The 15440-nt window shown below is 36.0% G+C and overlaps 2 protein-coding genes across 5 annotated transcripts in view; one reads left to right on the forward strand and one right to left on the reverse strand.

Annotated features, from left to right (window-relative positions):
- Positions 1–7583, reverse strand: part of LOC103134854 (CD209 antigen-like protein E) — a 10919-nt gene extending 3336 nt beyond the window's left edge. Inside the window, exons 1-4 of one of the 4 annotated variants that reach the window (XM_016669073.1) lie at positions 7571–7583; positions 3448–3520; positions 2817–2918; positions 207–383 (exon numbers count right to left, since the gene is read on the reverse strand). In XM_016669073.1, coding sequence (XP_016524559.1) covers positions 207–383; positions 2817–2918; positions 3448–3508 — 340 coding nt within the window. In that variant the 5' untranslated portion in view covers positions 3509–3520; positions 7571–7583. The other 3 variants (XM_016669072.1, XM_016669071.1, XM_007547331.2) reach the window with 3 other exon arrangements.
- Positions 7584–7821: 238 nt separating this feature from the next.
- On the forward strand, positions 7822–9965 carry LOC107835726 (asialoglycoprotein receptor 2-like). The gene is made up of 6 exons (XM_016669081.1): positions 7822–7846; positions 8444–8545; positions 8651–8785; positions 8856–8998; positions 9231–9334; positions 9581–9965. Exons 1-6 carry the CDS (start codon positions 7822–7824, stop codon positions 9675–9677), a joined length of 606 nt encoding a protein of 201 aa, XP_016524567.1. The 3' UTR covers positions 9678–9965.
- Positions 9966–15440: the final 5475 nt, after the last annotated feature.

A 15440-nucleotide genomic window follows, 5' to 3' on the forward strand; every position in this document is an offset into this window, starting at 1 on the left:
TATAATAAAACCATTTTCCTAATTATTGTTTGAAGAAAACAATGTTTTCAAAAATCAGTTAGATTTTACAATGTAATTTTGCTTCATCACTCATTTGACTAGTCATTAAAATATGAACTATAAATAGATAATTTAAAACCCACTAAAACCAAAGCCTGCTTTTAAGCCTGTAAATAAGCTGCTCTCACAAACACATGAGGACTTACTTTTCTTCAACTCACTCTGAAGCCTGGTGACTTCGTTAGACATTTTTGTGAGGTTTGCATTCAATTGGTCTCTTGCTTTAGTCAGAACAGAAAGCTGGTCATTGCTGGCCTGGAGACGATCAGTCAGATTGACTTTCGTATCAAAGAGACCTGCTGCTGAGCTGGATAATGCATGAGCTGAAATCATTTAAGGTAAAATATATCAGAAATGCAAAATATGTTTAAGATGTATATGTATATATTTTATTCATAGGCAAGACAATCATTTTCAAAGGGTTTGTCACAGAAAAAATTTATTGGTAGCACATTATTTGAAGGGTGTCCATAAGAAAACATGACATAGCATCTGTCATGACTATGAAGGAGTCTTTATGAATGTTTGTGACTGTTGTCAAGAAGTGTCATTCTGTAAATAATGACATTTAATGCAAAGTTGACACTTCTAATTGACTTTTAACACTAGATGCACCTTTTAGTGCATCTAGTGTTATTTGCCAATGACAACAGTCATAAACATTCATGAAGACTGCTTCATATTTATGACTGTCTCATGTTAGTCTTATGCACACCCCTTCAAATAAAGTGTTACAAATGAAGGTAACAGAGAATCTGCTAAAACTTTTATGTAACTTCAAGGAAATGCAGTGACTTGCAAAGGTATTCTAACTTCTGAACGTTTCCATATTTTGTCACATTACAAACACAAAAGTGCTAGACAGCTGTGAAATGGAAAGAACATCATACACAATTCAAAACATTTAACAAATAAAAAACTGAAAAGTGTGTCATGCGAAAGTATTCAACCCCCTTTTTCTCTGAGTGTAACTCAGGCGTGGAGTTATAAGAGGGGCTGGGGCCCGGGCCCGGATGGGTGCCTGAGTCTGGAGGTGCCAGGGAAGGAGGAATGGTTTCAAGTCGCTTTAATCTCTGATTATAGATGGAGAAAGTGTGCCCTTGCCTTTTCAGAAAGGTTTATGTAATGTTAAAGTTACTGTCCCTCAATGCAATATATAGTAGTCAGTCCCAGTGACTCTTTCACTTACAGTTTAGCCAATGTGCTTCCTGGGTAAAAATCAAACGATAAAAGCGGTCCAAACCGCCGCACTGGGGACACAGCAAATGCATGATGGTGCTTTGGTCAGATGAGACCGAAATTTAACTTTTTAGCCAAAATGCAAAACTCTGAGTGTGGTGCAGAACTAACACTGCACATCACTCTGAATATGCCAAAGCTGGTAGAGACAAATCCTAAAATATTTGCAGCTGTAACTGCAGCGAAAGGTGGTTCCACAAAGTATTGTCCCAGTGGAGCTGAATAGTTTTGCACACCACATTTTCAGTTTTTTTGTCTGTAAAAAATTGCTTTGAATCATATATAATTTTCTTACTTCATAATGGTAATACCATATTAGCTATGTCCGAATTCAGGGTCTGCATCCTTCGAAGGACTGGTCTAGGTAAGACGGGTCCTTCGAAGGCCGGGAATAAACTAAGACAGGAAGAAAAATATCTGTGGATTCGGACAGGTCTAGCCTTCACCAACTGTTCTTGCCCCCACCTCAGCGTAACTCATGTTGCCAAGCAACCGTGACAGCGCGAAGCAGAGAGCGGAGAAGAAAAAAAACAAAACAACGGAGCCGAAGTTTTTTTTTCAGTCATGTATTACTGATTTCTATATTATTCTTCACCTTTTATAGTAAATGATGTTCCATAGTAAAAAGGAAATCTCTTAGTTTGATTATAAAATGTTCAAATGTGTACTGCACTTTCTACAAGGAATACAAATTATTCATTTACAAATATAATACTCTCCACATCGCAGATAGGACATTACGGTTAAATAAACATATTATATTTGAAGGCTTAACTTTAATTAATCAATCAAACCGATGTGCTCTGCTTTGAAATACTTTGTAAACCAAACATTTTCAACCAGACCTGTCTGAATAATATGGTGTTCACACTTCATGTAGCACAACAATCCATCTTTTAAGATCCTCAGAGAGTTTTTTGCCATGAGATGCCATGTTGGAACTTTGAGTGACCAGTATGAGAGCTGTACTACAAAATCTAACACACCTGCTCCCTACGCACACCTTAAACCTTGTAACATTAATGAGTCACATGACATTTTGGAGGGAAAATGGCAAGCAGTGCTCAGTGGACATTTAGGGTGTGGTCTCTTAGGGGTGTACTCACTTTTGTTGCCGGTGGTTTAGACATTAATGGCTGTATATAGAGTTATTTTGAGGGAAGAATAATTTTACCCTGTTATATAAGCTACACACACACATGACCTTTCATTGTGTCGAAGTGTCATTTTGTCAGTGTTGACCCATGAGAAGATATACTTAAATATTTGCAGACATGTGAAGGGCGTACTCACTTTTGTTATACATTGTATGTATTTATGTTTGTGGATGTAATATGATAAACTATGGAAAAGTTCAAGGGATATTAATTTTTTTTGTAAGCCATTGTATTGTGATGGTTTTCATTTATAAAAGTATTCCTTCTCTTTACATTAACTTATTTGAAGCCACGTTTTGTGATTTAAAAGGTGAAGCAGATCAGGGTGATGACAGATAAATGTATGACAACAAAACTCACAGTGAACGCCAAGTCTGATGAGTCCAACAATGAGGCCAACACTCAGGATCCCCAAAGAGACAATAACACCCACATAGAGCCTCTTCTTGGAGCTGCTAAAACCTTAACAAAGACAATTTATTTCAATACCATTTGTAGTGGAGATTGTTTGTCAAACCAAACATCCTATAAATGTTCAATCCATGAGCCACTGCTGCTGCACTGGGTGAAGTTTCATACAAAAGAAGTCCAATGTCCAAAACTTGACGGTTGCCCATTATGGTTTATTTTCTCCAGTTGGCAAGCAAATAACAAAATCAAACTTTTCATTGTTTCCTGCTCTGGTAAAAAACCTTAGGCCCCAAACCCAGTGCATGCTGGTCCTATACCAGACCCTATACTTATAATAAATGGACCCATTGTTCTGTCTTGCTTACAACAACAAAGACTAAAAATAATTAAACAAAAAATAAATATAACTAAGAACTATTAACCAACAAATAAACTCTGTAAATAATACCAAAAATATAAAGTAAACCAACAAAATTCAAATTCATGAAAAACAAAGAATAAATTGCTTCAACATCATTCATTTCTCCTGGATAGCATTGAAAACATATGTTTGTGTTTTTCTCTCCCAGATCTTTCTTACCTCTGTCATTTACAACTGAAATGTGGCAGACAGGATCACCATTAGCATAGATTTCCTCCATTGGTTTGACTGTCTTATCTGCAGTGAAAACAAAACTATATGAACAGTGAAAATCGGTTTATTTTATGAGGAAGTTGCAGGTTTTAATAATCCTCAATGTAGTTGAACCAAATATTGTTTTTGAGAGAGACATCTTAATCTTCTTACAACCTTATATATTTATTTGTGGATATTTTGGATGTTCAATGCTTAAATCACAGAGAAAATACTGAGTGATACCTTTAAATTAGCCATGACAAACTATAGAATAAATTTACATGTAATTAACACATCATGTAAACATAATTTTCTTCCAAACACCAAGTACACTACATTTTCTATAAAATAGTTTTCTAACTAGCATTTTATTTTATTTAAATAACTTCTTTTTCAGTTCACATCTAGAAGTTTAAGGCCATTCCTCTTATTATAAAAGTATTTTGATATAAAACAGTTTATTCCAGATGACTTCAAAGAAAATGATAACTTGACAGTTCTTGAACCAACTAAGAAATGTTTTTTATCCAGGCTGCTCCTTCCAGTAAATTATATGTTGTCCTATGTGAAAGTCACATAAGACTTATTTCTGACATCATAACTTGAAATTATCTCTGGATTACACTGACTAACAGTCACACAGCTATTATTGTTACATTTCAGTTTGCATAGTCCCCAAGTGTAGATATATACCATGGCAAAACTGAATACTTTAATAAAATAAAGAATAACTTACAACAAATAAATGCAGGGCAGTTCAAGGGAGGCAGGCAGACAGCAGAAGAATCCAGTGAAAAGCAATGAGAACGGATGAACTTATATACCGAGGTAGAGGTGACAGAATAATAAGATGAGCTAATCAGAGGCAAAAGAGGAACAGCTGTAGCAGAGTACAGGATGGGTAACATGAGGGACAGAGACTAAGTAACACAAGTAAACTGAATCAAGACTCAAAGACACAACAACAAAACTAAAAACCAGAGTTCAAATGGGTGACCTGGTGGTCGTCCAAGGGAACAATGGGCTCTCAAAATAACCTACTGGACATTCAGTTGCTTTAGAAGCAGAAATTGTAGAAGATGAACTGCAGAGAATGACCAACATCCCAGCAGCACTGGAGGTTTGAAAGGTGGGAGTAGCAGAGGAATCCTGGAGGCTTACAGTGGTGGTGAAGGAACCAGAGATATTTTGGTTGCCTTTTTGGAGAAACAAGAAGTCAAACCACGTTGCCCACTGAATTACATAACTCTTGAAAAAAATAATGAAACTGAATGCTAGTGTGCAAAACCAGACTAGGGGTCTGTGTAGGACGATCTATACAGATGACCCCACAAAATCCCACTGAAGTGCTCCTGAGTTAAGTATGAAACACAATTAACGCTAATCACTTGCAAGCAAAACTATTCAAAAACATATTCAAAAACAAAAAATAAAAAGATGAAGCTGAAATGGGCAACATTATTGCAAGTCATCCTTGCTTGTCTTCAATTTTAAAAGTCTGGCTGCTTTAATGAGATCAGTGCAGCACGGTACCTTCTGCTTCATTTTCACTGCACATTTATGGCCGAGCAGAAGCACTAAATGTGTCAAACACATTTATTAAATATGTCAAACAGACTGAAATGTCAACATGTAGAGCATGTGTGGTCAGACGTTTTTTTTTTTTGTTTTTTTTTACGAAATAAAGAGACAGCAATGGCCATGAACCGCTTGCAACATTTGTTGTGTGACACAACACCAGCAGAGATGAGGAACAGACCAGCCTCACTTTGCATTTCTTCCATCCATTTATCCGAACGAGCAATGGGTAAATGCAGCTACTTTCACCATAAAAATGTTGGAAAATCTGAAAAATGTATAGAAGTCAAGGCTTAATTTGGCCATCACTACCAAGCAAAAAACAACCATAAATACAAGGAGGGAAGAAGGGAAAAGGGGGGGAAAGGGATATTTTGGTTGTCTTTGTGAAAGAAGTATTTACAGACAAGTATCTTTATAGATACTTGTCTATAAAGTACAAGGCTTACAGTGGTGGTGAAGGAACCAGAGATATTCCCAACAGAGGAACCCTGGAGACCCAACAGAAGAACTTGTAGAGAAAGTTGTCAGGAGATCAACTGAGGAGCTCCAGAGGCTGAGAGTCTCTCTGGACACTGGGACACAAAGAGAAGTCCTGAAGAGTTGTCTTAGAACCACTGAAGGGTTGGAGGACCCTTTGAGAATCTCTTGGACACCAGATGAACCCTTGGAATATCCATGTTGATGAACCATAATGACTTTTTGTTTCTTCTGTAGAAAACATGGGTTTTGTTTTGTAGAGGTCTTTTGCTGATTACAAGTGGACATGGTTTGCGGCCCACAGATGGAAGCCCTGGACCTTCTTCTGTGGACGACATGATCGGCGACCTGAGGCTCCTGTTTTGGTTCCTGGCATTGAGACTCAGTCAGACCCCTGACCCATAAATACATGATTTATAACACAGACCATAAATCTAGAATTTAACATTTGTTTACTGAGATTGAGAAAACTACTGCATTTGACTGTTTCAGTAGAAAAAATTAAAAGATTTATTCTGAATTTGTCATCTTTAAATTGTATTAAAATTGGTCAAAGCCTGTAAAGTAACAGGTTAAGGTGGACATCGTTCACTGGTCATTTCAAAACCTCTTTTCAAAATTTGTGACCAAAATAGCCTTCACATTTTCTTTTGAACAATGACCATTAATCACAATGCCATAGTGTTTAAATATTTCTAATTGATCTCTAGGTCAACCATTGAAAAACTCCTCTGAGGGAGGGAGAGCCGAAATACTCAGAGAAAGAAGCCGAACCCGGCCCTCGCAATACACGACCGCATCTACTGAGATGAAATGCTGACTCAGGTATGGAGAAACAAGAAGTCATACCACGGTCCCCACTGAGTTACATAACTCTTGAAAAAAATACTGAAACTGAATGCTAGTGTGCAAAACCAGACTAGGGATCTGTGTAGGACAATCTATACAGATGACCCCACAAAATCCCACTGAAGTGCTCCTGAGTTAAGTATGAAACACAATTAATGCTAATCACTTGCAAGCAAAACTATTCAAAAACAAAAAAATAAAAAGATGAAGCTGAAATGGGCAACATTTTTTGCAAGTCATCCTTGCTTGTCTTCATTTTTAAAAGTCTGGCTGCTTTAATGAGATCAGTGCAGCACGGTACCTTCTGCTTCATTTTCACTGCACATTTATGGTCGAGCAGAAGCACTAAATGTGTCAAACACATTCATTTAATATATCAAACAGACTGAAACATCAACATGTGGACTACATGACATATCAGACATGTTTTTTGGCAAAATAAAGAGACAGCAATGGCCATGAACCGCTTGCAACATTTGCTGTGTGACACAACACCAGCAGAGGTGAGGAACAGACCAGCCTCACTTTGCATTTCTTCCATGTATTTGAACAAGCAATGGATAAATGCAGCTATTTTGACCATAACAATGTTGGAAAATATGAAAACTTATAGAAGTCAATTTGGTCATCACTACCAAGCAGAAAACAACCATAAATACAAGGAGGGAGGAAGGGAAGAGGGGGGAAATGGATAGTTTGGTTGTCTTTGTGAAAGAAGTATTTACAGACAAGTACTTATAATTTGTATTTATTTATCTTTATAGAAAACCACACACACACACACACACACACACACACACACACACACACACACACACCCTATGTGTATGGAGGAACCTCAAGAGCTAATTAAAGTCAAGTGAAGCTCAATTCTGGACTTGGACATTCTCTCATTTCATTAACTCACCTGAACATATACATCATCTGTCCCAACCCGACATCCTGGAGCGACTGTTGATCCATTAACACACCAGCTTCAGTCTTCATTACACCAGGACATAACATAACCTATTTTTAGGTGTGCAATCCAAAGTCCCCCCTTATTTTTGCATGCAACAATTTCATAATTTCACAAATTAATATTTTAATTTAAAACAAATGTGTGTGTGTTTTTTTTTTAGTTTACACTTAGTATGATGTTTACTACTTTAAATGTTTTTTTTCTAAGCTGACAGTGCACCTAAAAATAAATTCTTATTTTTTTCTTAGATGAATGGTGGATTTATTTCCTTCTTTGTTTCGTTTGTCTGTCATATTGATATTGTTTATACACAAATATTTATTTTATGGGGGGGGGGTTGGGTGGTGGGGGGGAATTCTAAACTTTTCTGGACGCCCCTTGCAGTCCTGGGATTTCCGCCCATGCATCCTTGTACAAGATGACGTGATGAGTGAGTTTGTAGTAAAACCAAAATGCTTGCTACAACGGAAATGTCTAACGAGGAGTACTGGGAGAGTGATTGTGGAACAATGGACCTGAACTGATTGGCTCTGATTACAGGTGTGAGAGGAGAGAGCAAACAGCAGGCTGTGGAGAAAGAAAGAAAGTTGCACGGGGGGCAAGGGAAGGTACATAGGGGAGTACAAGTTAAAACTAACACGATAGAATAACTAGACCTAAGAAACATGATTAAACTAGAGTAACAAGGAATAACTAGAGATTATAAATAAACTAAAATTACTCAGAAGAACTGAACTAAAATAAACAGAAGCAAGACTGATATAATAAAAGAAAGAGACTAGGAAATAAAAAACTTCAAGACAACTCCTTACATAACACTATGTGTGTCATTCTTAAACCTTGTTACTTCCTTGTATATAAAACCTAGCTTTGCAGTCCTCATACTTCTGTTTTTGCTGAAATCAGTCAATAAAATAGTCTGTTGAAAAAATGGAGGAAATGTATGCTAATGTTGATTTTGTTCAATCTGTCTGTCAAATTCCTGTTACAAACAACAAAGACTGACCCGAGAGAGAAAAACACAAATGTATTTTTAAGGCATTTTAATGCCGTAAAAATGAATGGTATTGAAATGTATTACCTTTCTGGCAGGTTCTGGCAGCTGCAATAAGAGACGCTATGTGGGTGTTATCATCTCTATTGGGTTCCTGAATGTTTTCCTGCTGATTGGACTCATCAGCCTTGGTGTTCATTGTATGTTTTGTTGTCATATGTTTAACTTATGTGTGTGAGACAAACATGCAAAATAAAAGCAAAAAAGAAATAACTTTCAAACCACTGTACCGTTATTTATTTCAGCTCATGCTTTAGGCAGCTTGGCAGCAGATCTCACAGAAACCAAAGACAACCTCCAGGACAGCAATGACCGGCTTTCTGCAAACCTCACGGAAATGTCTAACGAGATGAGCAGGCTTCAGACTTTGTTGAAGAAAAGTAAGTCTTCAGGTATTTATAAGACCAAAGCAATGAAATTGAAATTCTTATTTTTGGGTGTTTCTTTTAGAGAGAACGTGTCCTGCAGGGTGGAGGATGTTTAGCTTTTCTTGTTATCTCGTCTCTACAAAGACTGACTCCTGGGATGAAGGCAGAGAGGACTGCAAGAACAAAGGGGGAGATCTGGTGGTGATAGACAACAATGAAGAACAGGTGACGTTGTCTTTAATGTGGTAAAAATACTGAGTTGTATTTAAAAAGAAATGTGATTTTTTTTATGCTTTTATCTAAAAAATGTTACAACAATATTTTGATGATTAATCTGCCTTTTAATACAATCCACAGATGTTAATGTCAATAGAACTGCTGAGAACATAAAATTAATAATCTGCAGCTCCTGTGTCCTGATTCATAATTAAAAACCATGTTTTTTATGTTTTAGCAGACATTTGTGTCTAAATTTACTGACAAACCAGCTTGGATTGGTTTGAACAACAAAGAAGCTGAGGGTTCCTGGAAGTGGGTCGATGGAACGTCTCTAAATTTCAAGTAAGATTTTCTTTCAGAGGCTTTAGCTTATTTTTGACCCAGTTTTAAACATTAAAACTGGAAGTGTTCTCTCTTTTGGTTTTGCAAAAATGTATTTAGATTAAAATATGCAGAAATCTTTTTTTTAGCACAGCATAACTTAAAAATCTTTGCTTTGCCTCCAGGGGAGCAACATCAACAATTTATATTGGCAGTGTGGGTCATCACAGAGATAAACTATACAATCTTTGTTCACATATCTTCCAGGCACTGGGGATACAAACAGCCTGATAATGGTAATGGAGAGTCACGTTGGGGAGAGGAGGACTGTGTATATACCATGACCAATCAAGAAACAAAGTAGAATGATCTTTCATGTAATGCATCAATGCACTGGCTCTGTGAAAAAGTGCCAACTCAGTTGGATCAGTGTTGAGCTTTCTTATAAATGCTGCTGGGTGATAGGTACTTTTTCTCGAACCTATATAAAAGACCACAGACAACATATATGAATTTTAAGGCAAGGCTTTTGCAAAAGGAGAAATCTCCGCCAACCGCCTCTCTAGGCCGTTCACAGAGAATTCTGATCTGCTTCCGCGTGAGCCCCTGTTTTATTGTCACAAGCAGAGCAGTCAGGAAAACAACAGAGGTCGTAAAACATTTAACCCAAACAAACCAGCAACTCAGTTCCAGGTGTGATATCTGATCTACGGTCTGAGCCCGGTTCAACTCTAGGTCAAACTGTCAATAAAGAAGAAGATTAACATCTTAAGTTAGGAGGTATTCGGGTTGATAAGAATTTAAGGTCTGAGAAACACAGAGTTAACTGTCTCACATGAAAATGAACAGACAGTTGTGACCTCCAGGTCAGTTCATACACACATAAGGAAGAGAACACTTTAAACAGAAAATCACAATAATCTATAGACTGAATGTGAACTAAAGTAATAACAAAATGATAATACCGAAAATTCTCTATCACTGGGATTTTACAGAAACACACTGGCATCTGTTGAAAGTGGAGTTACTGTAGCTACCTAGCCTGGGCATCAACTTCCTACACAATTCAACTCGATTCTCATCTCCATTCACTGCTCTGTCTGTGCTTTCTCCCACTGAGCTGGATTTCTCTGGTAGAATTTCTATTGAGGCAATCAGAGAACAGAAGAAGTTGTGAATAATGACATTGATTTTCTGAGCTGTTTTAACATTAAAGTCTGCTTGTAGTTTTAGCAATGGCTGCAGAGGGAGTGAATGAAGCTGTTCAGTCTGTGTTGGCCAAGCTTCCAAATAGTGAATTAACTTTAACAGCCATCTTGTTTGGCTCAGCACTTCTCTCTTAGCAGTGTTTGCAGTGCAGACAATTTCTGGTAAGCTTCATAGCATCAAACTGGCACATTACATGAGTCACTGCCAAATGTTAACAACTGGGTAAAGTTTAAAACGTCAACAGAGTTCATGCCTCCAGTAAGCAATCTTTTTTCAGAGTCCAGACTTTCTGTACACAGCAAACCATACAACAGCTGGTAGCTGCCAGTATTCTAGTTCAATACAACCAACACTGCTGTCAGTAAACAACCTTAATCTGTTAAATAGTGGAGCCAGGAAAGCACTGAAGATACTACAATTAAAGAAGAAATGAAATAGAAAGTTGTGCTATTTGACTGTATTTATGTAGTGTGACAGTAAAATACAAAAAAAACACAAAATAGTGATTTTATTACTTTCATAATACTGCATAAGTAAACAAATTAAAAATGACATCCATTTCTATTCCATATTGTTTAATTTCAACTGTGAGAAATTAATGTTGTTAATTCCAATTTATGAAATATCCAAACACTCTATTTTTACACCAGAGTTGGTACTGTAAGAAAACACCTACATAAAATAAAATTTATGTAGGACATGAAGCCTTTTGTAAAACATTTTCTGTTCAGTTTTTACTGTTAACTAGACCTTATCCCTTTAAAGATTTGCTATTTTGAGAGCTGATATAAACTTAACACGAAAATGTGAGAACATTTGTGTTTGGTGCTTAATTTTCTCTGTTATGCTGTTGCTTCTTATCAATAAATATACCATGGGGAAACCTTGCATGTTTCTCTTTCAAATGGTGCCACATTTGTAAGAAAAATACACTTTGTGCTCCAGATTTGGTGTGTTGATTGTCCGTATGAAAAACTTGCCTAAACCTCTCTATCAAAACCAAACAGCTTCTGGTAGAGGCAGAGAGATGGTTTGGGACGATGGTGACAAATGAGAGCATGCATATTAAATAACTCAAAGAAACTGCAAACAGGGTAAGATATTCATTTATCCTTCTGTCCTAAAGAGCAGGAACATTTTTAGGAGTTTCTCATCACTCAAAGACCCACTTTATGTTTGCATGTAACAGTCTCATAATTTAAATATTTTAATTTAATAAAAGTTGTTTTTTAGTTTACCACTTAAAATGATGTTCACCACAGTTTTTTTTTCTTTTTAGAGTATAAAGTTATAAGTAAGGATTTGGGGTGATATACATTATGTGTTTCGTAAACATGGTACGGTACATTGCTTGAGGATGAGCATAACTTTAAGCAAAATACAGCCTGGGTTAGATGGAGTAAGAGTAAATTGTCTGCATATTTTTACGATTTACTTCTTTAACAAGAATGCTCTTCATCTTTAAAACCAACAGGATAATGCTCACCATGAATAAATTACTTAATATTTAAATTTATTAAAACACCAACTGATACACGCAGAATATGTTTTTTTGCATAAAGTGGTGATTTTCTTTAGCTTCACTTGTTTATTCGTGTATGACATCTCTAGTCACATTTAGCCATGCATCAGTTTTCATGTCATTTCCTCAGTGCTGTCACTACAGACTCCACCAGATGGCGATCTCTGATCTCTGTCAAACTCATGAACATAGTTTCCTCTGTGATGTTTTTAGCTACAAGTTTGCAACGTGAACAAGACACTTACTGAAGAATTAAATGATCACATACAAAGACACCAGTTAGTTCTACATGAAGATTATTATGCACAAAATGTAATGCTTCTCTGTATTTTATGATTCCTCACTGTATTATGTCTTTATGGCGTAAAGCATTTTGAACTTCCTTTTTGGTGAAGCTTCAGAAATAAACTTAACTTGTCACACTAATGTCAGACATTAGTGTCAGAACAAAAACAAAAGACTCTGTAAGTTGATAAGAGACGGGCGTCACAGTGAAACGAGGTCTGTACTGACCTGCTGAAAGGTCACTCAGCGAGGAAGAAAACACGAGTGAAAAAACAACATAAAAACCTCAGCAGTGATGATGTTTGCAGCACAAACCATGGAGTTTGATATCATGGATTTGATCCACCATCATGTACAGACCTAACAAGGCTTGCAGCAGGTTAAGAAGAGTTAAATAAATACCATTTAGCAGAAAAAGACAGATTAAAGTTAAACACATTTTTGTAATATTTTGTGTGATAGAACTGAATTACATTAAAAAGTAATATTTTTTTAACTTGAACTCAATATTTCATAGTTTTCCCCTTTTTTGATATATATATTTTTAAATCTGAATTAATGTGTACTTACTTAATATACAAATTAAATTTATTTTTGTTTCATGCATTTATTAGTCTTTAAATGCAACTTATAACTTGTTGAAAGGTAATGACCATTATTTTTCAGTTATTTCTCTTATAATTGAATCTTGAGGTAGGGAATATGTTTTTAAAAAAATCAAGAATCAGATTTTTTTTTCTTTTTTTACTGAACTGACTGATAATTTATTAACATAAATTAAAGCCTTGTGGTAATGTTCCTCTCAGTGGTTCAAACATTAAAAGTTCAACAGTTCATTGTGACCTTTCAGTAACAAAGCTACATGCTAATTCATGTAACTGATCATTTGCTGTTTTCCCATGAACACAGGAAATTGGGGGCATGTAATCATTGTAGGGCAGAAAAGAAAATGGAAAATCGGTCGAGGCTCATATGTTTCTTCTCACAGCACATACTCTAAGAGTTTAAAAGTCTGTGGTAGATTAATGCAAAGATAAATCAACAGACAAGCAAAAATGTTTCCTGTTGGTTCATAGTTTGTTTGTTTTTTGTTTGTGTGAACCATCAGAAACGTTGCACTGCCTGACAAAAAATGAAAACAAAGAAATTAGGAGATAAGAAACATTTTTCTGACATCCGCATTTGCAATTACAGTGGATGTTAGATAAATGTTTCTCTCTTCTTTTGTTTGCAAGCCTGTAGGAAAGAATTTTATTAATCAATATCGAGGTTATTCTTTACTCCAGAATGTATTTATCATTAGGTTTGTTGTCAGCAGGATGATCTATTGTTGCTAAAGCAATAAACCTTTAAGAATAATAAACATTTAATGTGAACATAAGATGGACTAATACCAACAAATGAGAGAGTTGGGTCAGCAGTCCATCAAGGGGTCAGTGGAGGAAGAAAAGAAAGACACAAACACCTAACAGGATTATGAAAGCTCCTATAAAACCAGCAGCAGATTTTATTCTTTTAAAGAAAACAACATCCTGAGGAAATCCAAACATTGACAGCAAGCCATCTCATGGTACAATATGTGAAAATATGAATAAATAACCAAAAACTAAGTCTGATTGTCAGTTTTTTTGCATGATTTGTTCTTTAGCTGAAATTGCTGACATTTGTAGAAAAGTTGCAACAACAAAGTTATAAATCATCAACAATATTCTGACAATATTCTGACACAAGTGACCTTAATAACTCAAGGTCACTTGTTTTTTCTCCCATGTCACCAGACGGGCTCCGTAGTTTTTGGCTTGCAAATTATAACTTACTTTTTCCAGAAAAAAAACTTCAATACATTTTTGCAGACTTATCATTTTGTTCATAGTTTTTGTGCATTATTTTGAGTATATTTCCCCCTCACTGATTTTTTTTCTGAATTTTTTTGTCATAATAAATTTTTAAAATCCTCAAAGTAATTATGATATCAGACAAAGATAACTTGAGTAAATATGACAAGCAGTTTTGAGGTGATGTTTTCAACTTGAAGGGAAGAATATATCCAAACCAAAGTGAAGTAGGTTGTAAAATCTCAAAAAGCAACATTTATGACGTGATCTGAAAAACATTAAATGACAGAAGATAAAGTAATTAAAAATCACTGAACATCTAACAGGGTTTGGGACTGCAGTGAAATAGCTTGTATACAGTGGTTTACCAAACCTCAGAGAAAGCAGGATGTTGACTTTTTATTGGGGGTTCTTGGAAAAAAAATAACATGCAAAAAAACCAAAAAACAAACTGTTTTGCATATGAAACTGGTTAATGTCAAGTTGTCATAACAAAGACATTTTCAATAATGTCAACTTTGTATTAAAAGTGTCATAATTTACCGAATGACGCTTTATGACATCAGTCATAAATATTCATGAAGGCTTATTCATGTTCATGACAGGTGTTATGTCATGTTTATTACAGTGTCATGTCAGTCTTATTCACCCCCTTCAAATAAAGTGTTACCGGAGATGTTAAAGTGTTAGAGGTGTTTTGAATGAGGATTTACAGATATGTTTAGTGTTAGTGTGTGAAACTATGTTGAGCGTGCTGACCACCATTTTTAGCAAAGATTAAAAAGTTAAGGAAGATCAACTGTACCTTCCCGTTGTCATTTCGGATCTTCTCCTGAACCACGCACCCTCTGAAGTTGTGTATGTCATGTTGTGTGTATTTTACAGTGGACCCAAATGCAGTGGACCCAAATGCAGAGAGGCAGGGGCAGCAGACAATTTTGAGGATTTAATAAAAAAAATTATGAGAAAAGCAAACTTACAAAAACACAGGAAGCTAGAATAGAACAAAAATCATCCATAACAAAAGCAAGTCAGAAGACACGAGGAGAATGCAAGAAAACCAGGGAAGTACAGAAGGAACCAGAGAGGAGTGACTGAGAAAGAGGTGCTAAAGTAGTGGGAGGCTGAATGCTGAAACAATGGACCTGGGCTGATTAGCTAATTGACTACAGACTGAAGGAAAGAGAAAGAGAGAGAGGCACAGGGGCTAGGGAAAGTACACACAAAAAAATGAGACCTCCAGGATCTGAAAGTTTACTATTTAATTGCCTTTAAA

This window comes from Poecilia formosa, unplaced genomic scaffold, assembly GCF_000485575.1.
Source record: "Poecilia formosa unplaced genomic scaffold, Poecilia_formosa-5.1.2 Scaffold19, whole genome shotgun sequence".
Classification (NCBI taxonomy): Eukaryota; Metazoa; Chordata; class Actinopteri; order Cyprinodontiformes; family Poeciliidae; genus Poecilia; species Poecilia formosa.

Excerpts from the sequence above, each read along its gene's own strand:
- LOC107835726 (XM_016669081.1), top strand. The coding sequence starts at position 7,822 with ATGTCTAACGAGGAGTACTGGGAGA. Across the intron at positions 8,546-8,650 it reads CATCAGCCTTGGTGTTCATT|CTCATGCTTTAGGCAGCTTG; the intron begins GTATGTTTTGTT and ends TATTTATTTCAG. Across the intron at positions 8,999-9,230 it reads TAGACAACAATGAAGAACAG|ACATTTGTGTCTAAATTTAC; the intron begins GTGACGTTGTCT and ends ATGTTTTAGCAG.